General features: G+C 37.9%; 1 protein-coding gene across 1 annotated transcript; it reads left to right on the top strand.

The window, feature by feature from the left end:
• Positions 1-14,129: 14,129 nt before the first annotated feature.
• LOC104915226 (cytoplasmic tyrosine-protein kinase BMX-like) lies at positions 14,130-21,543 on the top strand. Its single transcript, XM_031556888.1, has 6 exons — positions 14,130-14,288; positions 14,926-15,072; positions 16,035-16,139; positions 18,210-18,291; positions 19,514-19,633; positions 21,368-21,543. The coding sequence occupies exons 2-6, from the start codon at positions 14,935-14,937 to the stop codon at positions 21,541-21,543; spliced, it is 621 nt and encodes a 206-aa protein (XP_031412748.1). The 5' UTR covers positions 14,130-14,288; positions 14,926-14,934.
• The last annotated feature ends 102 nt before the right edge of the window (positions 21,544-21,645 follow it).

Genomic DNA, 21,645 nt, shown 5'->3' with positions numbered 1-21,645 from the left:
AAAAAAAAAAGGTTTTCAAAATGTTAAAAAGTCTTTTTTTTTCTTTTTTTTTTTCCTTCAGAATTTCTGCACAAATTAGCACCACTTTGACAAAAACATCTGTATTGCTCTGCAGCCGTGGATTCCTTTACATGCTACATTGAGACAATATCTTACAAACCTATGACTTCATTTCAAGATTTGCATAAAAAGATTGCTGAAAATCAAATTTTAAGGACAGCTAATCAATCTCCAGAATTATATCCACATTAATATTCTAACTCAACTCATGTATGAAGTTAAACGCTCTCCCTTTTCATCAAAGAGCTTCAAACTGCATTACTTCTAACATTTATCCTAGATATATAACAAGCTACTTGTATGTATAACTCAATTACAGGAGCTCTGCTAACATTTATATCTTTCTAAAGTTAGATTTTTGTGGTTTATGATGTTTGTATTAAGCAATGTGTCAAGTGAAGTGCAGCTTCTGGAGTACATTTGTTATTTTACATAGAATCTGGTGATTTACATCTAATCCTCCTGCTGTTTTCCATACACTGCAGTCCTTCACTTTGAACTTCTGGAATTACATATTAAGACTTAAATGTATTACAAAACAAAAATGTATGGTTATCATTTTCCAGTTAAAACTGGATTTCCAACAATGATTTCCAACAGGAATTATAATCCGAAACACTGCATCTTTATTCAGTGTTATCCTAGTAATCCAACGGCAGCATTTCTCCACTATATTCCAACTCTTCATTCAGACAACTTTAGATGCCTTGTCTACTTCCCTCCATAAAAAACCTGTCTGCCCTTAAATTTCCTGCCACTTTAAGTTAATATATTTTTCCTCTGATGTTTGGATGGCTTAATCATCAGTAGCTAATGCCTACGTCTCCTTATTTCCTTTAAGACAGGAGAAGAGTTGCTCTTTTAAAAAGAAGAGCAGAACAAATACTGCCATGCTTACTTTTATTCCACTGAAACTTCACAGGGAGTAAAAGTCAGCAAGGCTACATTACTACAAAACTGTTGTTGTATCAAGCCACTGAACTGAAACCTATAAAAGTTTTACAGATAAATACGCGCTGAGTTCTTTCATACAGGTTATGTTTTACCCTCTCATTCCATTACATTATGAAAAAACCCAGCACATTACAAGCTGCCTGAGACTGTTTTATAAAACCTTCACATAGCCTTTTCTTTAAAAGACCTAGCCTGGATTTTGCTAAACCTAGCTATCCATTCACAGATACCGTGCATAAATTCGAAAGAAAGCAACTGTCAGATGTCTCAGCTATGGGAAGACCTAACATCAGCTCTTTCAGGTGACATTCAAAGAGCTGCCACTGACAGAGCGACCTCTCATCGGAGTATGAAAGCTACCAGAAGTACAGAGAAGTATCATGCCTCTGTACAGATGACTGTGGATCTCTTGCTGAAATGAAATACTGCTGAGATAAAACACAGGTGAAGATGACTAACAGTGAGAAGCAAGTGCTACCTGTGATTTAGCAGAGACTTAGTTTTTTGATGAGGAAGACATCAAGCACCCATTGCTCCTCCACAATTATTATCTCCACAGGAGCATTTCTATTGGCAGTGCTCAGGTCATCTAAAATGCAGTGCACAAGAAGAACAATTTACAGACGTTGTTAGTGAAGTATGTGTAAAGCAGCTTCCATTTTTAAGGCAAGTGCCACATAAAGTTCATCACATAGAGCTAATTCTTCTTCTAGAAAGAGTACTTGTTTTTAATTTTAGCAGTAAATGCAGTGAATGAGAGCTTTACATCAAAAGAGAGCTTACCACACTGAAGTAGTTGAAGAAAGTTTTGCATACTAATTTGTTTCATTATAGCCAAATCTGACACAGATATGATAACAGTGTCTCCAGTAACTCAGATACAGAGTGGTCTCCCCAAAACATAGATTCAAATTCATTGTCATTTTTGGTTCAGGAAATTCTGCCAAAGTAAAAAGGGAAGGAAGGGAGAACAAAAATCACTTTAATAGTAACTAATGAATGAAGAGTACTTATGCCAATGGAACATATTTATTTGGGGCTATGTTAAGGAAAGAAAAAAAAAGAACCCTAAGTCTTTTAACATAATTTGAAACCAGATTCTCCCCACAGGAATGGAAAGAATAAAAGCTGTTTGTTGTCTCGAGACCAGGGATGAAGGCACATTGCAACATTTCTGGCAAAAGGTCACTGCCCCCACAGCCACTCTCCCACAGATGCACAGTGCTACTCCAAAGCAGCAAAGGGCTCGGGATACAAAGGAAATTAGAGTGCTTTGTTAGAATTACTTTTGTGTATGGGAATCCAGCAAATGCATATAACAATAATGCTTCTTTGACATTATTTTTCTTACAGAAAGCCCGGCTGGGGAAACAAAGAGCAGGAGCCAGCAGGATTAGAGAGACTGTTCTGATAACAGCTAATAAGCAAAAGCTGGAAGGATTACATCTCCATCTCCTGAAAATGGAGGAGCAGGAAGTGAACATGAAGCTCAACTATAATGATATAGTACAATAAAAGTAATACTTTATTTACTAATTTGCAATACTTGAACAAAATCACTGATTCAAAATAATCAAAACTTTGGCTGAGAAGATTAATTTAAGTCAGAAATCAAATATAAGCAATGAAGCTGGCCAGCACCTGGCAGGCATGGTGTTCTATAAGCCCATGATCTCCATTCCCAGCCTGGAAATGCTCCTTATGCTTCCTTTGAATAGAATGGAAGAAGAAGGCAGGCAGGCAGGCAGCAACTAACTACAGAGGTCTATTTCAGTTCCCTCCAAAAGTACTTTTTCTATCTCTCAATCTTTGGTGGGTGTAGTTGACTTATTTGTTTTCTTTAGTGGCAATTCTGGCATATGAAGATCTGATCTCATTCCCATCTCCTCCCTTCTCAGCTCCTTACTCCTGACCCTGCATCCCGGTTCCTTGCCTGCATCATGAAAATGTGCTTTCTTCTTAGCACATATCAATGAGTTTATAGCACAGACCACAAACAATTATGTTAGCACAACTGAGAGGGTTGCAGGAATAGGAAAGAGCAGCCAGGAGAACGGAAAGGGCAAGAACTTCTTGTCTCCAAAGAAAACAAACTACAGAACAGCCTCTCAAGAGCTCAGCCAGCTTCAGCCAGGCTTCTGGCTCTCCAGAAATACTCCCAAGGCCTTGGCCCAGCACATCTGCTCCCTCTCCACATCAGCTGCATTTGCCACAATAATGAGAATTTCATAATACTAGGCATTTTCTGATAGCTCTTCTCCTATGGAATCAAGAGAATTTCACTTACGTTAAAACAAACAAACAAACAAAGCACTTATTTGAAAGGCAAATTTGCTAATGTTAATAATGACACAACGTATCTAGAAAGAAAAGAACTGAATAAAATAAATAATTTTTAATACTTCAATTTCATGACTTCTTGGCCAGCCTCATGAGTATAAGGCTCAACATGTGTAACACAGCACTCCCATCTGCATTTGACTAGGTTGGACATAGGGTTAGTTTCCCTCATTTTTCCCATGGTTTCTCTCTACCAAATCAATTTTCCTATGCCTGTATAATATGAATGGATCTCAAAAACAGAGGTGCTTTTCTGTATACACACATGCAAATAACAACAATAAAGCAGATTACAAAATTCAGAGAAAAGTCACTGGCTTTATCCATGCCCAGATTGAATACACAATCAAAATGTGGAATTGATTACTTAGGAAGAAAGAGAGAGAGAAAGAGAAGAGAGAAAGAAAGAAAATTCCAGATAAAGTTTAGGCTTTTTGTAGATACATAATTATCATACACACACTTCTCAAAATAATATATTCTTATTTTCCAGAAGATAGATATTGTATTTGTTTGCTCTCTCCATTTACTTCTGTCAATTGGTGTAATGAGAGATTTAGTTGAACATATATACTTAGTAGAGCATATTTCCTTTATCCTTGAACAAAGACAGGACCTTTCTAATTCTTCCTCAGACAACACAAAACTTTGTTGCCAAGGTTTGCATGCAATGGTACACATACAACCAGACACATATAGAACCACTTTGATATGGCATGGAGTAGCAGTTTCCATTGGCCTTAGAAGCCAACCTAAATCCAAGTTGGAAGGCAGATGCCCCTGCCCATAGCCACCAAGGATCTTCAGCAGCACCCAAACCTGCTCTGCTTAAGGTACAGGTGCTTCTATTATAACCTGCTTTGGCTACCACATAGAAGTCAGATGAGGTACAGGGGCCGAAAAGATATGAGATCTCCTTATGAGGCAGAGCAGGTTGGGGATGGCAATGGCTGGACCTCTTTTTGCTTGGCACAAGGCAAGTAGTAAGAAGATAAGGTGATAATGTCTTTGGGGCCCTGGATGCAAGTGAGGTCATACAAGAAGTACAGCAGAACACTGAATAAAGAACCATTGATGGTAACAACCATGCCAGTGAAGTTTGAGAATATCTGCTATTCTTTCCCATGTTCTGGTACCAGCACTGTTGATAAAGCAGTTTCACAAAACTTGGTGAACTACCATAAGAGCTTGCTTTCACCAGCTGCACACTGCCTATTGGCTTGATGTATTAGTTATATGTTTGTTGCTCATCAGATTTCTCCACAAGCCACTGTAACTTCTGCATTAACTACCTGGAAAAAAATGAAGATATTTCTGCTGCTTTAGTGGATCAATGCAGTTTGGCAGGAGGTTCACTGAGTACCAGAACTGACACAAAGGAGGAAGCAAAAGACATGGCCTGAAACGTGTTAGAGGGAAGAAGTAAAACTGTGGACCAACTGCCTCAGTAAAGGAGAAAGCATTCCGAGTGACTTTGATCATTTTCTCCTTTATCTTAAGTCCTTTCTTGTAAAAGAGACTCTTGCAGTAAAGGCATGTCATTGGAAATGGTGCTGTTCTTCCTAGTGTTCACGAACTTCATCCAGTTTTTTCAGCCTAACTTCTTTCTGTTTTCCTTGATTTTGAGTTGTTTGAGTTAACCAGAAACCAATTGCGTGGCAACTGGAGGATAAACACAGAAATATGTTTATCAGCTTCCCCCCAGCAGTATGCCCACTGTCCATGACTAGCAGCAAGTTCCTCCAGTGTGCAAGGCTCTAGCTGTTATTGTATAGCCATATGCTCCAGAGGCATTTCAGCTTCAGCATAGACGACTGCAGCTCTTCCAAGACAGAGTTACTCCTTTGCTGTGGAAACAAAAAAGATTTGAGCACAGTATTGCTTCATATCAGAAATCATACGATCGGAAATGGGTTAAGTATGAGAGAAGAATCCAGCTCTTGGCTTTGCTTAAATTGAAAGCCTGATACAGTAAGAAAAACCTCAATTAAAAAAATACTGAAAAATATAAAGCTTTTCAAACTCTACAAAGTAGTATCACAATCCCTGGTAGCTATGACTAAGGATATTCCCTTTCTGCAAAGAGATTGTATATGTTCCCAGGAGGCATAGGCATCAGGAGTTGTTGAGATCCACCCAGAATGAAGACTTATCATTCCACAGACTCTAGTTTTCATCTCCTAAGTGAAAAATTTCCTTTAAAGTGGAATCTGTAAACTTTAGATAGAAGTATCAAAGAGTTACTATTTTAGTTCTGTAAGAATTGCAATTTAAAAACTTATCAGTATGTTATCCTTGTGAAGAGATTGCTTAAGTCCAATATAGTTGCAAAAGTAAATGTAGTTTGTTTAAAACATTTATAACACTTTGCTTGACATCTGGCAGTGTTTTAGAGAAAGGACATTGATGTAGTCCAGAGACAGTAAACAAGAATGATAAAATTTGATGGTTGACACGCACAGAAAGTCTGGAAAACATGAATACCATGAAATGAAATTAAAACTTTTTGAATGATATTTCATAAAGGAATAGAGGAAAACCAGCAGAATCACTCCAATAAGAAGATAGCACATTTTACAGAACAATAGCAGAGTTCCTTAAATATTGTTGAATTGACTGTGATTTTAGGAGTAAAAGTTCTATTAACCTGCCTCTGTGGTCATACATTGTGTAGCACTTAGTAAACCCCATCCTGAGTTTCTTGGGCATTTTTACAAAGATGAAGTCAGCATTCAACTATTTATTGTAGATAATCATACAGATAATTATTACAGTTATTATACAGAGAATATCAACATTCTGACCTTTCTAAACTCAGATGTAGAGGTTCACTTGAGAAAACAGCAAAAAAATCCAAGCTCTTTTAACTAATTTTTTTGTGTCACATTTTAAAGATCAACAACCATAGGTAAGTGAAAGGACAGATGATAATTTTAATTCTTCTAAAAAGAGCTGCTGCTTTACATGCACACTCCCATACTCACATGAGAGTGGAAGGACTACAGGAAGAATGAATGTGTCTATAGTCATTGTGTTTCCTGTGCACTGTATCACATTTCTAAGGATGTATGCTTTTTTTCCTCCTCCTCTTCTGTCCTCACTCTGGGATATATTCAACAGCACTATTGTAATATGAAAGGGAATTAGACTGAAAATAGTCATATACTATTCTGCATGACTCCTTGCTCTGACTGGGTTCTGGTGTCAGAGTACTTGATTATCAGATTGAGACAAACAAACCTCCAATAATTCCAACACTTCTGGGGCAAAGAGCTCCATAGCTCATCATCTGCTTGCAACTGACCTGACTCTACCTTGATGAAGCTCTACTGAAACACTCTGTCCTTTTGGCCTTAATTTCTGGCTGCTCTACCACCTCTGAAGCTGTACATCACATTTAACTGTCTCCATTTTGAAACCCCACCTTGTCTGCTAACTTCAGGAAGTGCTCAGCACTGAGAGGAAAAGGAGTGGTGTTTTTTTCATTGGTGTTTTTTTTTTCTTTTCTTTTCCAGAATGTGGAAAGCACGTGTGACATATGAGGAAGAAATTAAGATGATCAAGTGCACCCTTTCACTGTGGAATGGAGTATGGCTCAAAGATCTAGTATAGCACTAACCTGCAACAAATGAGCTCCAGAATAAGCAGCAGTGTAATTACTCCAGCATCACATCATTTGTGAGTTGTTTAGTTGAGAAGTACCACATTAATGCTGTTACAGTGTTGCCAAGACTCAAGATCCATGGTTTTGTGGGTTTATTGAAATACAATCTCATTTATGTAAATACAAAACATTGAAAAACAGCACTTTTGGCAAAAATAACATTCAAAAGAAAATAATCTGTTTAACTCATTCATTGTGGTCATTTATGTAACACATAAGGGGAAGCTCATAAGTGTAGAGAAACAGCCCCTCTGTCCTGTCCTCCACAGCACAATCTTAGCACACTTGTGGAAGAGCATAGTTCATAATTTTCTTCTCTGTTTTGCTATGAGTAAAAGTTTGAGTTAGAGGTTTTGTGTCTTTCTCTAAGCAAGGGTAGAGACTCATTACAACCATCTTCTTCAACCAGTTCCAGTAGCCATAAACATGCTGATCACTGTCCGCAGAGAAAGAGACTGAATCTGTGATGGTGATTATGGAATTATTTGGAGAGGTTTTGGTTTCACCTCTTAATCCAGTAAATATTGCAGAGGAGCAGTTTCAAAGACGAGAGCAAACCACACCAACTCCCCTGCAGCCTACATCAAAACAAATTCCATAGGAAACAAAGGGCTGTGGTTCAAATTCCTCCCCCAGATCTAGCAAAGACACTACTTGAGGAAAGGTGTTCATTCTCTTCCTCTCCTTCAGAATGGATCTCTGGCTAATCTGCTGCGAAGGAAAGGCTTCTGAGAATAGCACTAAGTCCTATGAATATTGTTTCGAATGTACTTTAAACAATTTTCATCAAATTCACACCCTGTCACTGTTAGTCAATCATTTCTGATTACTCAGTTTGTCCCCCTCTAACAATCACACAAATATGTTGTTAATTCACCACACTAAGCACTTCCAAACTATTCAGTGTGATCAGCATCTTTGGCCTTAATTAGGAGAGAAATGTCATTTCAATGCTAAGACGATTTCAGGCTGTATACTACGAAAAATTTCTTCTTGGAAAGAGTGATGAGGCAGTGTCACAGTCTGTCCAGGGAAATGGTGCAGTCACCATCCCTGGAGGTGTTAAAAAAACATATGGATGTGGCACTGAGGGATGTGGTTAGTGGGCACGGTGTGATGGGTTGGTGGTTCAACTTGGTGATCTTAAAGATCTTTTTCAATCTCTTAATGATTCTATGACTCTGTGATTCTATAAGTAAGTTTTCATTCCAAGCACTTGACTAAAATTTCTAAGCTGAGAGTAATCATAAAACTTTCAGGTACAAACAGTCATCGGCTTATAAAAACTGTTTATTTTACATATCCTCTAATTTCCTTGAGCTCCTCCCTAAGATTAAGGTAATGCATACATAAAAGCTGACAAGAGCTGTGAAAAACTTTCAGCTGCACTTTCACTTGTACCAGATGCATCTGAGCACAGTCCATTACAATTGCTAACTTTCTCATCTGTTTACCAATACAAATCCTCCTTAACCAGAGGTCTTTTGCATCAGCAGGAATAGTTAAGCTTGTATTTGTTTTAATATATTCATGGCTTGTACCACAATACAGTATCACCAACAGCTTAATACATCAACAATGAAATGAGATGGAGCCTAATCATCTCTAAGAGCCATTTCTGTTCACATTTAGGTGATCACAAAGAGAGTGCAGAATGCTCCCTGCAGTTGTATTTCCCAAGGACACAGACACTCATGAGGAATGCAATGCAGGGTAAACTTGTAAACAGCTGGGCCCTGAATGCCTCTTCCTAAAGGCCATGTCCTGGTCCCATTGCTGACAGGTAACATATCTTCTGGAGGCTAAAGTCCAACAAACTCACACATGAGGTAATGAGACTACCCTACCTACAAGGTTCTTGTAAGATGTGCCTTTAGCAGATCAGTGGTCTTTCTGTCAGAAGGGCAGAGCCAAGTAACAGACTTTACACCAGGAAAGCATAACAGAGTAAGCCAGCCCGTACACTGAACACAAAAGCCACATTACTAGTACAAAAATGAACACTAACTTTTTTTGTTGTTTGTTTACTATTCTGAAGACTCCTGACTGAAGCTGCAGTGGTTCTTTATAAACTCTTTTTCCTAACTTGACAAAAATTTTAATATTTAACTCAGGAAGAAACGCATCATACGGCCATTTGCTGATGTTTTTTTTTCTGCTGTTGAACGGTGCCATCTGCTGGCTCTCCGGAGAACAGTGAGGGTTCAAAAAGCACGGTGTGCTTCAGATGACAGAGACCTCTAGAGATCATTCTGTCCACTGTCCTGGGGAAAATGTTGGCCTTAGATTAGATAACCTGAAGCCCTACATATTCTGACTAAATATTGATTATCTCTCGCTAAGGAGATTCCACCGCAGAATCATAGAAGGGTTTGGGTTGGAAGAGACCTGAAAGCCCACTGAGCCCCAACCCTACCAGCTCAGCTGCCCAGGGCCCCATCCAACCTGGCTTTGAGCGCCATCCTCCAGGGATGGGGCACCACAGCTTCTCTGGGCAGCTGTGCCAGCGCCTCACCACCTCTGAGCAAAGGATTTCTTCCTAACATCCAACCTAAATATCCCCTTTTAGTTTAAAGTTGTTCCCCCTTGTTCTGTCATCATCTGCCAATGTAAAAAGTCACTCACCCTGTTTATAAGCTCCCCTCAAATATTGAAAAGCTGTCTCCAAAGCCTTCTCTTCTCCAGGCTGATCAGCACAGCTCTCTCAACCTTTCTTTGTCAGAAAGGTGCTCCAGCCATCTTCATGGCCTCCTCTGGACCGACTCCAACAGCTCCTTTTCCTGCAACATGTGCTGTTTGCATGATGCTAACAACAATCAGAAACAGAATAATTCATTTTGAAAAGGACCTTTAGGGAGTGATTTAATTCAACCACCAACTCAGAACATAGGTAATGTGTGACAACATAATATGAACAAGTAAGAATACTGTTTATCCCTCTATGGATAATATTAAACAAGAAAGATGTACACTGGGTTAGCAATTACTTAAAGGGCCCTAATAGGATGTATCCATGAGTACTGAGGTTCATGTCATTGCAAGACCACTTGTAAAAGTACTTGAAGATGGGAGTAAAGAAAATGTCACTCCTGTCTTCAACAAGGGCAGAACAGGACCCAGGGAATTACAGGTTAATCAGCCTCACTCCAAAACCTGGGAAAGATGATGGGGCATCAAATTCTGAAAACCGTTTCCACGCATAAGAAGGACATGAAAATCATCAGGAGTAATCAGCATGGATTCACCAATGAGAAATAAGGCTTGATCAACCTGGCCAGACTGGATAGAGTCAGGCACTTTTCAGTGGTGCCCATTGCCAGAGCAGCAGGCAATGGGCACAAACTGGAACACATGAAGTTCCCCCAAACATCAGGAAGCACTGTCACAAGCTGTGCAGTCTCCTCCTTGGAGATCTCCAAAAGCCACCTGACGTGGGCCTGGAACTCTGCTCTGCGTGTCCCTGCTGGCACAGGGATAGGAGAGGATGGACCCGGAGAGCCCTGACAATGTCAACCATGATGTGATTCTGTGAATATATCATATCAAATGCAAGTCAGCTGGTGCACTATAAACAAGCAACTAATACCGAGAGTAAATGAAATGTATATGTTTAAATTCAGTGAATATGTTGCAGGACTTGAGGCTGCAGCTCACTAATATACTTTTATAAACATCAAATAGTTGTGACATGCTTCCCTCAAGCTAGTTTTGTTTATATATCCTGTATACACATGATTCTGAACTTTAGTCATTTTCAACTGTACAGCAAAAGCGTTCAGCATGGGGACAGATAGGTTTGCTGTATGTAATGATTTTACTTAACATACAAGAGTAAATATAATAACACAAATATTTCACATCCCCTTTAATATGAGGAAAATATTCAGGATCACAAAGATCACTTTCATTGAAAAGTGAAGAATATATGCAGGATAATTTAAACCATCATTTTAAATAAACTTTTAAAATGAGAAGACAGAAAGGTTTGATACTTAGAACTAATTCCCATATGCATTTGAGTTATTGCCTTTACTGATTTTCATTACACCAGAACCAGGAAACAGTTTCATCCCTTAGCCTAAATATAACTTGCTAAAATAAGTGCCCAGAGGATGCATCATAAATATTTAAATTTACATAACACCATGTCTTCATTGAATTCTTTTCTGTTTTTTATGTTTACATTCTTATTAAAAATAAATTGCTTGTCTCACTGCAATTTTCTTCACTGCTTATGTTAGAGTCACCTTAATCATAAATTGTCAACACCAAGGTAGTGTTTTTGAACTGGTTTAATTAACTACAATGTCTTTCAAGTGTAGTACATTGGAAAAAGGTCAGTTTATAAAAACATTCAAATTTAAGAACTTGATGAGTCACAAGAACTGATACAAATTATAAGAGATGACTGTTTTTGCATATCATACACACAGATTGTAAATTTGTGTTCAGTAGTTATCATTCTCTACACCTACTTTATTTGGAAAAGGAAATTTGGTATTATTCAAATCCTTTGTTGTTTCAGAGCTCCAAATGAGCAGTTTACTCAGCTGAAGTAGCTAATATGAAGAAAGGACTCCCTCTGAACCTACAGAATGCCTGTAAAAGGCACAGTATTTCTGCAAAGTGAAATGGTATTTTTCCACTTTTTACAGAGTGGGTCCCAGCAAAGCTTGCTGCCCCACGGTGGGGCTCAGGAGTGGTTGTGTGAGAGTGTAGACACCAGGTTCCTTAGTGACTTGCAGCTCCATACAGCATGTGTTCCTGTTCACAGAACCACATGGACCTCATGTCCATCAGGCACAGCCCCTGCCCCAGCAGGACACCTGGAGCAGAGTGCCATGAGGGACATGGTTAGTGGGCATGATGTGATAGGTTGATGGTTGTACTAGATGATCTTTGTGGTCTTTTCCAGCTTTAGTGATTCTATGATTCTGTGCACAAGCACAACTCTTAACACAAAGCAGCAAATTTCAAGCATGAAAATATAATCAGAGATTCACAAATCCTTCATACCTCTTCAAACCATACAGAACAAATGTCTGTGTCTAATCCCATAAAGATTTTTCTTCCAGAGATATTAGATTTCATAGTTGAAGGAAATGAGCTCCATCCATCAAACATGGAGGACACCACACCTCACAGTTCTCTCAGCAGGCAGATGCTTGCAGACAGCAAAGACCACTCTGTAGTCCTTCTTCCCTAAAGTATGCCCCACAGCATTCCCTCTTTGGCATGATGGAATGCTTGGTGCAAGTTGTAGCTCAGCACAAGAGTCTTCTCACAGAGTAGGGGCAGCCTGGGCAGGGAAAAAGCAGAGCAACATGTTTTATTCCTGCAGCAATAATCTTGCTTAAAAATATATTGAATGTTTTATTTGGCATAATTTCAGTTATTGTGATTTCTCTTCCGCAAGTAGAAAGAGAAGGGTATTGTGCAGTGGATCCAGACAGGAAGTCATTTAGCTGTCAAGACCTTCTTTTAGAGTTTGAAACTGTTTCCTATCTCAGATTGTAATGAAAAGTCAGAATCTGGAAAAAATATATACTTTTTTTTAAGTACAGCCAAGGCACTCTGGTAAGGAAATGACTTGTAGATATTGCAATATAAGCAGCTGTCTCCTCAAAAATTGAATACTCAATATTCCAGGGTAAAGAAACCAAAGAATGTAACAATTTCTGTAGGATTTTTCAGGTCTTATAACTGTTTTCTTCACCTACACTTTTTACTTTTAATTGCATTCTTAGAACTACCTCATCAGCTTGCTGCAGACAAGAAGATGAAAGTCGTATTTATCTTGCTGGACATGTCCAAGGACTTTGAGTTCCTGAATTTAACAGATTGTTTCTTTCAGCTGATGAGTCTAGAAAAAAGTATTTTTTTCCATAACAAGAAAACAAAACTGTTGCTATTATAAATATTTGTGTTTACTGAATCATTAACAAACTTCTACTATTTAATAGTTTGTATTTTATATATATTTAACATCATACTATTTTTATATATACATATATTTATATATTAATGTGTATAGACACTATATTATATATATTTAATATTATTGTATTTTTAGTACTGTTAACTTTCAAATAAGTATAGCAAGTTTACAGAATCCAAAATTCTACTATTGCAGCAGAATTACATGTTGTGTTCCTTTTGCCTCTACTCATTTCTTGGTGTGCAGTCATGGCACAGATTTTTCAAAACCAGAGGTAGTTTTGTTTGCATTTCTACAAGTAGCAATGGAAGTATTTGGCCTTTTTTCTAAACCACACTAAGTTGCTTCATGTGGCTGTAGTCACTTCATACGGCTTTATATGACATTCTTGGGGCTTCTAGAGGTCATAGTGTTGTAACCAGAGTGAATTAGACTTCTCTCACGTAAACAATGTTATGAATCCTGGGAGTTCAGGAAATTGTTCAGATTAATTCAAGCAGTAGCAGTTAAGAAATTTTATAAAGATCATACGTTGACAATTCCACAAAAAATGATTTGTAAATAATGCTTTTAAATAAATTATCTAAAATTTCATCTAACACATCCGTTTTTTTCCAGCCTATAGTATCTTTGTGAGCTCCATGAACTTCAGTGTGTTGGAGCTCAAAATTAGATGCTTCTCAGTATAAGGAAACAAGATGGCGTGAAGTTAAAAAAACAGTTATTACTGTAGAAATGACAAGGTTTTTATGCCTTCTATCCAACCTAATATTTTCATGCAAAGACAGCTTCCCTAAGCTACTCTGAACTAGCATAGCTAGTAGCTTTTTACTACTTCTACAGTCAGAGCAAATACCTCCCCTGAACACTGCAAAAATTCCCAAAGTGAGGGTGGGTACTCCTCTGCTTTTCCAATGCCTTTTAATCTACCCCAACCTCATAACTCCTTCTGATGCCATCTGTCAGACTGACTTTATACTGACCCACCAGCAGCACTAATATGCATTGAGTATCCAAAAGGGAGTTGATAGTAGGTGTTTGTAGGCATACTGTCCACACGGAGGGCAGCCAGAGGTGTGGAGCAGTGCCTCATAAAGCCCCACTTTTCCTCTTCAGACTGTTCCTGGTACATAATTGCTGATTGCTGGGCTCAGTTAGGTTTCATTGGATAAATCATGTGGGTGTGATGAACGTCATGCAAATATTCTCTTTCTGCTGTGTTCTCTGTGAACAAGGTGAACAAGGGCACAATGAAGTGCATAGCTTAGAAGAACACTTTCCCTTGGAGCGCCAGAGCGTACATGGTAAAGGACATTTGGTCTTTATACTTGGGTAAGATAAACTGAAACCATATTAAGCTTATAGAAATATTATAGATTTCATCCTTCCTAGTATTTGCTATTGTGTGATTATCAAGATTAAGAAAAATAGATCCACGCATCCATGTGCATGTGGTGCAAGATTTTTACTTACTGAACTTTTCTATCTGTCACCATTCCATAAATGTGCATTTGTTATAGTTGAAAGAAAGAATAGGAACTTTCCAGTTCAGGGAACAAACTTGTCAGCACTAGGTCTGTTTTTCTAGTCTGTAAATAGAAGGGTATTCTTTGTTGTTGTTGTTCCCTTTGCTGCTGTAATGACTTCCGTAATATGCTGCAGATGTAATACATTTGTGTATAAAGTAGACTGTGCTCTTTGCCAGAAAGCGTGCATGGCTTTAGAAGGAGAGATGCTCAGACAGTGAAGTAACAGAAGTGCCATATTTAGAAATATAGTATATAATATAATAAGTTAATCAACCTCGTTTGTTTATGCACTGTTTATACTTTGTAATCATGTATTACTATAGAATTTCAAAACACGTGTAGAAGACAATGACTCGATATATTCTTTATTGCTGTTTCTACAGTTGGTGTTGTCATATTTATTAATAGTGATAATAAAAATTTCTATGATATTCTTTTAGGGAAGTGAAATGGAGAAAAAGATAATTCTAGAAGAACTTCTTTTAAAGAAGTCACAACAGAAGAGAAAAATGTCACCAGCTAATTACAAGAAAAGGTTGTTTGTTCTGACAAAAACAAGCCTTTCTTATTATGAATATGGCAAAGAGGTAAAAACTCATTTTCTTAAGTAAACTATTCAAAGATATTCCGATCATCACCTCATTCTTCTGGTGCGAAACTTGATTAGGAGGGATGCATTAGAATAGCAGGTGTACTTTGTTTTGAGTAAAATTGAAAAATTAGAGTGCAACAAATTCTATTTTCAGTTCAGGAAATCACTTGGCTGCTTACAGCTATGTTTGCCATTGAGCATCTGTCTGCATCCTTTGCAAGACAACAAAACTTAAGCAAGTAATTAACAGTGGCATATGTTTACATATTGTCTTGAATTGGGATGTTTTCCTCATTCAGGCCTCCCTCTGAAGTGATATAAGTAAGTGGCTTCAGAAATTACTTGTGTGAGGTGTAATTGGTTCCCATTCTTATCTCTCATTCGTATAAAGCAGATGGTTAAGCTATCGATTTCTGGAGACTGACTGTGCTTCACACGAGGGTAGATTTCACTCAGAAGATCTCCTGTTGGGAATGCAAATACATTACCCTGGCAACTTATTTCAAAGTTTTTGCTTCCTTAGTACATTTGGGTCCCTCTGATGAGTTAAGTTTCATTGGGATCCAGCATGGAAGCCCGTTGAGAATATGCTCCTGCACCTTAGCAAAAAATACAACTGCCACAGCTAGGCTTCCGGTTTGCAGTTAAGGTGCCTTCTACTTCATTCCTCTTTCTTCTTTCTCCCCTCATTCCCCTTCTGCAGCTGTACTCTTACAATTGCAGCAGATGTTTTCTTAGATGTAGGGCCATGTCCTGTAATTTGTAATTGACTTTTAAAGGAATTTGATTGATATATAAATGTGGTTAGGGCACCAAACATGTTTTTTACTTTTAAAATTTAACAACCATGAAGCTATGGCTTATCCAGCTTGAGACATGAAATTGAACAGAACAGTAAATCTAGAATACTGCATACTGAGTTAACATTAGTTTACAATCTGCTTTATTTTCCCTTAGAAAAGAGGAAGAAAGAAGGGGTCAATTGATATTGAGAAAATTCGATGTGTTGAGACAGTGAATCTTGAGGAATCAACACCTCCTGCGAGACAATACCCTTTTCAGGTTAGTTGTGAAATTTGTTTCATGTTCATTTCATGTGAAATATTCAAATCATCCTAGGATTACACTGATCACTCCTGTCCCAATTGCCGATACCTGCTACAGCTGAGTGCCATAGGTATTTAAAAAAAAAATAGAAAATCTGTCCTTGTTACTGAAGTTGTGACCTTATTAAAATGTTTTTACTTGGCTGGGACAAAATTTGGGTCTAGAATTTTTTCTCTTATGTTCAAATTTCTATCATATTTGCTTTAATACAAAGATCAATACACTTATGTGATTATGACATTTTTAAAGCATAATTAGGGACTTAAAAAATCTCATTTTCATTCCCACTGTCTCCACTCCCATCTTTTTGCCCAATGCCAAGTAGAGGTTTTGACCCAGGACTGCCTGATTACTATTCTCTTATTAGGCCTCAGTTAGTAAATTCAAGGCTATGCTTTGTGCACGTACCAGAAGACGTAGCTGCACAAAGCACTGTTCAGGAATTAAATAAGGAAACCATAACTTAAGATTTGCTGCTTTTTATCTCTTTCCCCAACACGTTCTCCCGAGAGCCTCCATCAGTATCAGTTCTGTGAGCACAGGCAGGCAGTAGATCCCCTTGGAGTGCCACCTGGAGCAGCACAGTCAGCAGCAGCAGGCTGCTTGATAGCGTGTTAATCCATGACCCTGCAAAAATTGCCACGGCCAAGGGCATCCTCTTGAGAAATGTTTAGTTTTTCACTTCCTACTTGCTCCTAAGTGTCATTCCTTTCTTCCTTTCCCTTTTCCCTCACTACTTTTGTGGCAGCAAATGGTGCACTTGTGTTTATCTCAGGAATTCACTACTCAGATAAGTGGGAAGAAGAATACACACTATAGTCACAGGATGGGGGACTCCATTCTGGGAAACTGTATTGCTGAAGAGGGGGGTTAAGATCCTGATAGCTGATTCTCATCAGTTCAGGTGTGATGCTGGGGCCAAAGGAGCTAATGGCATCTTTGGACATTGACAGAGGCACACATTGAATAAAAGCAGGAAGGCTATACTGTCTTTGTTTTGACACTACTGTGATCTGCAGGAGAATATTGAGTCTAGTTCTGGTGACTCTAATTCAAGAAAGATGTTGTAAACTGAAGGGAGGTCAGAGGAGAGTGTATAATGGATTGGCTAACATGCCTTAAAGAGAAAAGCTCACAGGGCTCCACCATTTAACTAAATAAAGAGACAGAAAATAGATTGATCAGTCTGGTATGCTTACGAGAGGGAGTACACATTTAGTAACAAGTGCTCTCCAGTGTACGAACAAAGCAATAAAGCGATACTTGAAATTCATTGCAGATGACTGAAAAGCAATGTTTAGTACAAGGGAAAGGAAGCCCTGGACTTAACACATACACACAGCCTATACTAAGCATCAACCAAACAGCAAAGCAGATGTTAGTAATTATTAGATAGGCATCAAATGAGGCTAGCAGAAAGTATGTTGAACACAAGAAAAATAAGCTGATTTTTCATATTGTATAGCTAAGTTACTGGACTACTTACTGTGGGAGGTTGTAAATACTAGTTACTTGCTTTCAAAGGCAGTTGAATTAATTTGCAGAAGAAAAACATATATCCAAGGCAAGAGAGTATGAATGCATAACCTTTGGATTAGAATTCCCTGATTCAAAACTGCCCCAAGCTTTTGCTCCGCCTCAGTATTTGTTTCTGAGTACTTGAAGACAGGTGCTAGCCTTTGTAACAACAGCCAGAAGCTGGAAGAGGAGTCTGGAAAAACTGAAGTGGAAAAAATGAGTTTCTTTGTGAATTGTAAGGTCTTTTGTATATAGAAGACAGGTCTATCTATAAATATTCTATGCTACCCCTTTTTCCTTCAGTGGTTCTTTTGGATATGATCCATGGTGGTTAAGGTAGTATACGCAAGGCTTATGTGATGACAGTACTATATATGACCTCCAAAAAACATTGCTAGGTTGTGGAAGTTTGATATCAGCGAATCTTCAAGGCCTAATTTTGGTTTCCAAGTTCTGGCATGAAGATTTTGGGTTGCACACTCTCACCATGCTGGCAACCTCTTCCAGATCGTGTACAAAGATGGCCTGCTCTATGTCTATGCACCTGATGAAGAGAGACGGAACAAGTGGCTTGCAGCTTTGCATAGAGGTAAACATTAGCCCTTTGTGTGCCAGTGTATCCAAATAACCAAATAACTTCAGGGCAGATAGGAAAGTACTCTGCACTATCATTTTATGCCACTCATTCTCACCTTCTTTAAGTCTTATTCATACTTGGTTGAAATGCATTGGTGTTTTCAAGAATGAGTTAGAAATTTTAAAAGATGAAAGCTTATTTTGCTATTATTTTTGAACATTTTAAAATTTCCCAATTTTTGACATATCTTCCAGCCAGTGCAAGTTAATAGAGAGTTTTGTTATACTGAAATAAAATCTTCTAAAATAAAATTTGCAAAGAATATGATTGTGTGAGTGATACATTTGTAATGATCATAAGGCAAATAATGGCAAAAACATTTCACTGCCTTCAAGCCTTTTAATAAGTGTATGAAAGTACTGGTCACCAAAGGTGTACTGTTCCTTTCTGTACTCTATTGCGTGTTCAAGGATTTAGGGTTAAAAATGGGTCACCTCAGGAGATTTGGAACCCTGTCCAGAAGCAATCAGTTTTTAAAGTCTCACTTTACTCATCCTACGCTTCTTTTAGCTGTCTTCTGAAGCCAAAAATGCTGTTATGACTTGCAGAACTAATATATCACTAGCACAGTAATTGCACTGGGGCTAGTTTTGTAGAGTAAAGCAATGTTTGGATTATAAATTAAATGTTTCTTTGATAGCATTTCCCTTTGGTATGCTTAAATGCTAGATATATTTTAGCAGATAAACAGATTGGATTTGCCATTTCAGGTATTGGGTATCTGATACTGAGTATCACGGAGTATCATTTTCTTACAGTGGATAGTTCTAGGAAAATATTCAGTATATTTTGATATAATTTTTTTTATTATTATTTTTATTATTGATTGTGAAATCTTTGTAAGATACATGATTTGGAATCATAGCTGTTGGATCCTACTTTGTCTGTTGATTGTTTCATAGGACTGCACTGTGTCTTTCTTGACACACAGATGTGAAAAAAAGAGGTAGCTGGTGGGTGTGGAATTCAGACTTGTGCATATTTGAAGAAATATAATATAGAGGACAAAATACGATGGAAAATGAAATGTGAGGATGTGTGGCTAGATCTAAGAGTCAATAAGTACTAAGAAGTCCCACAATTGAGTGCAGCAGGTTCTATTAAACAAAAGTAAGATTTCAGTGTTGCAGCTTTTTGTGCTTACTGTGTTTTCTTTTTTCTTTATGCTTTCCAGAAATTAAAGAAAATACCAATTTACTAAGCAAATATCATAAAAGATTCTTCACCAATGGGAGGTTTCTCTGTTGCAATCAGACTTGTAAAACGGCCCCTGGATGTACAACTTGGGAGAAATGTAATGTCTTCTTTTGTTTCTATTTACCTAGTCTCAGTGATGCTTTTCACTATATGCCAAATCCAAATGGGAACACTAATATTGACCCTGCTAAAGAGTCTGTCCCCTTCTTTCTGAAAAGGGGCTACAAGAAAGAAGAGGTCAGACTCTTCAGCAGAGGCTGTTGTGATAGGACAAAGGGAAATGGTTTCAAACTAAAAGAGAGGAGATTTAGACTGGATATAAGGAAGAAGGTTTTTATAATAAGGGTAGTAAGGAACAGTTTGCTCAGTGAGGTGTTGGGTGCCCCATCCCTGGAGCCATTCAAAGTGAAGCTGGACAGGGCTCTGAGCACCCTTATCAAGCTGTAGGTGTTCCTGTTCATTGCAGAAGAATTGGACTAGATGGTCTTCCAACTCAAATAATTCTATGACTCTATGAAAATGATATCTGTTTTGTTTGATCTAAGAAGATGGTGATATTTTTACCCACAAAATAATCAAAATGGATGTATTTTCTCCTTTATGCTTAAGATCTCTAGATAAATTGTAGCATTATGCTCAAAGACTCCTCAGTTGATGAGGTTCCCACAACCAGACAGGTAGAAACAATGTGATTTAACTTGCAATATATATATATATTCTTTTAATATCCTTTTGTAAAGTATTTTCATAAAACATAGTTATTATTGAGTTTTTCTATATTTTATCTATGAATACTGAGATAGGAAAATCTACAGAATAGTACACTCCCAGATTTCATATTGTCAAAAGGGAATTCCCTTGTGCTTGTATACATGCTTAATGGAAATCCAACTCATGTTAAGAAAACACAATGGTGAATTATGAATATTTAGGTTTCAGCTTTTTAAAGCTGGATTATTTGGAATTTAGAGCACTCATAGATTTACTAATTTCAATCATGATCAAAACTTGGTCTTGAGCATTTAATATCACAATCAAAAATGTAAGTACCCAAAATTAAGAGACAAATCAAAAGCTGTAGATGTGCATAGTTTGCAACCTGATTTGTGTCTGTGACACTCCCAGTAACACTGAAGCATTTGCTTTTGAAAACATAGTCTTATCTGCTCTCAATACAGTTTATGGAACACTGGCTAATGTAAAGAGTTGTCAGCTGTTTTGTAACAGTAATTTGAATAGCTTCATATAGCTTCCAAACTGTTTGTTACATGAGCCAATAGGGCCGTGAAACCCCCAGTCAGTTGTAAGGACAAGGAAATACCTCACTGTCAGCCATGGATGACTTATCCATGAGAAGAATTACAAGGAGTATTTTGATACATTGAACGCTTCATTTCTGCCAGAGATAATAATGCGTGCAAGATATTGTGCTGTGTCTACTTTATATTTGTTCCTAAATGAGTTCCGGAGGTTGTTAGTGGAGACATGCAGAGCACAGGGAAAGATTGCCTGTGCAGGGGAAACTCCAGACAGCCTGAGTCTTCTGGCTGATAGGTAATGGAATGGCAGTATTCTTAATCACCACTTCATAGACTACAAGTGCCTTTTTCAGAAACTTGGCATAGATGAGAACAATGGCTTATGGACTTTTAAAAGATATTGAGATGAATTAAGAGAAAGTTGGAAAGTACAGAATTAAAGCAGTTCTATATCATAGGGAAAAGAAATGTCAGTGCTGTTGCTGCCACTATATAGTTCTACAAGTGAGAAAGCATCAAGAGATAAATTCTTGCTGAAATTCACAGTATGTTTTTTAATCCCTATCTTTCAGATGTGACTCTATGTTGCACAACCTGGTCTGTGAAACCACTGCCTCCAGTCCCTCAAACACTGGTAGGTCAAACTTCTGAGTATCGACCTGTAGAGAAAGACTCGATAATGATGATATGGAGTCATATAAGATGGGAGAACTGCAGGCTGTCCCTGGAAGTTGGTCTCAATCTCTAATATATGGTCATCATAGAATCATAGAATCACCTGGGTTGAAAAGGACCACAATTTTCATCTAGTTTCAACCCCCCTGCTATGTGCAGGGTCGCCAACCACCAG

The sequence above is a fragment of the Meleagris gallopavo genome, chromosome 1 (assembly GCF_000146605.3).
Source record: "Meleagris gallopavo isolate NT-WF06-2002-E0010 breed Aviagen turkey brand Nicholas breeding stock chromosome 1, Turkey_5.1, whole genome shotgun sequence".
Taxonomy (NCBI): domain Eukaryota; kingdom Metazoa; phylum Chordata; class Aves; order Galliformes; family Phasianidae; genus Meleagris; species Meleagris gallopavo.
This window is presented reverse-complemented; position numbering and strand designations above follow the sequence as displayed.

What these genes read in the sequence shown, in the direction of transcription:
- LOC104915226 (XM_031556888.1), top strand. Translation starts at nt 14,935, where the DNA reads ATGGAGAAAAAGATAATTCTAGAAGAACTTCTTTTAAAGAAGTCACAA. An exon ending in ATTATGAATATGGCAAAGAG is followed by an intron (nt 15,073 to 16,034) that starts GTAAAAACTCAT and finishes ATTTTCCCTTAG; the next exon opens with AAAAGAGGAAGAAAGAAGGG. An exon ending in ATGTACAACTTGGGAGAAAT is followed by an intron (nt 19,634 to 21,367) that starts GTAATGTCTTCT and finishes CCTATCTTTCAG; the next exon opens with ATGTGACTCTATGTTGCACA.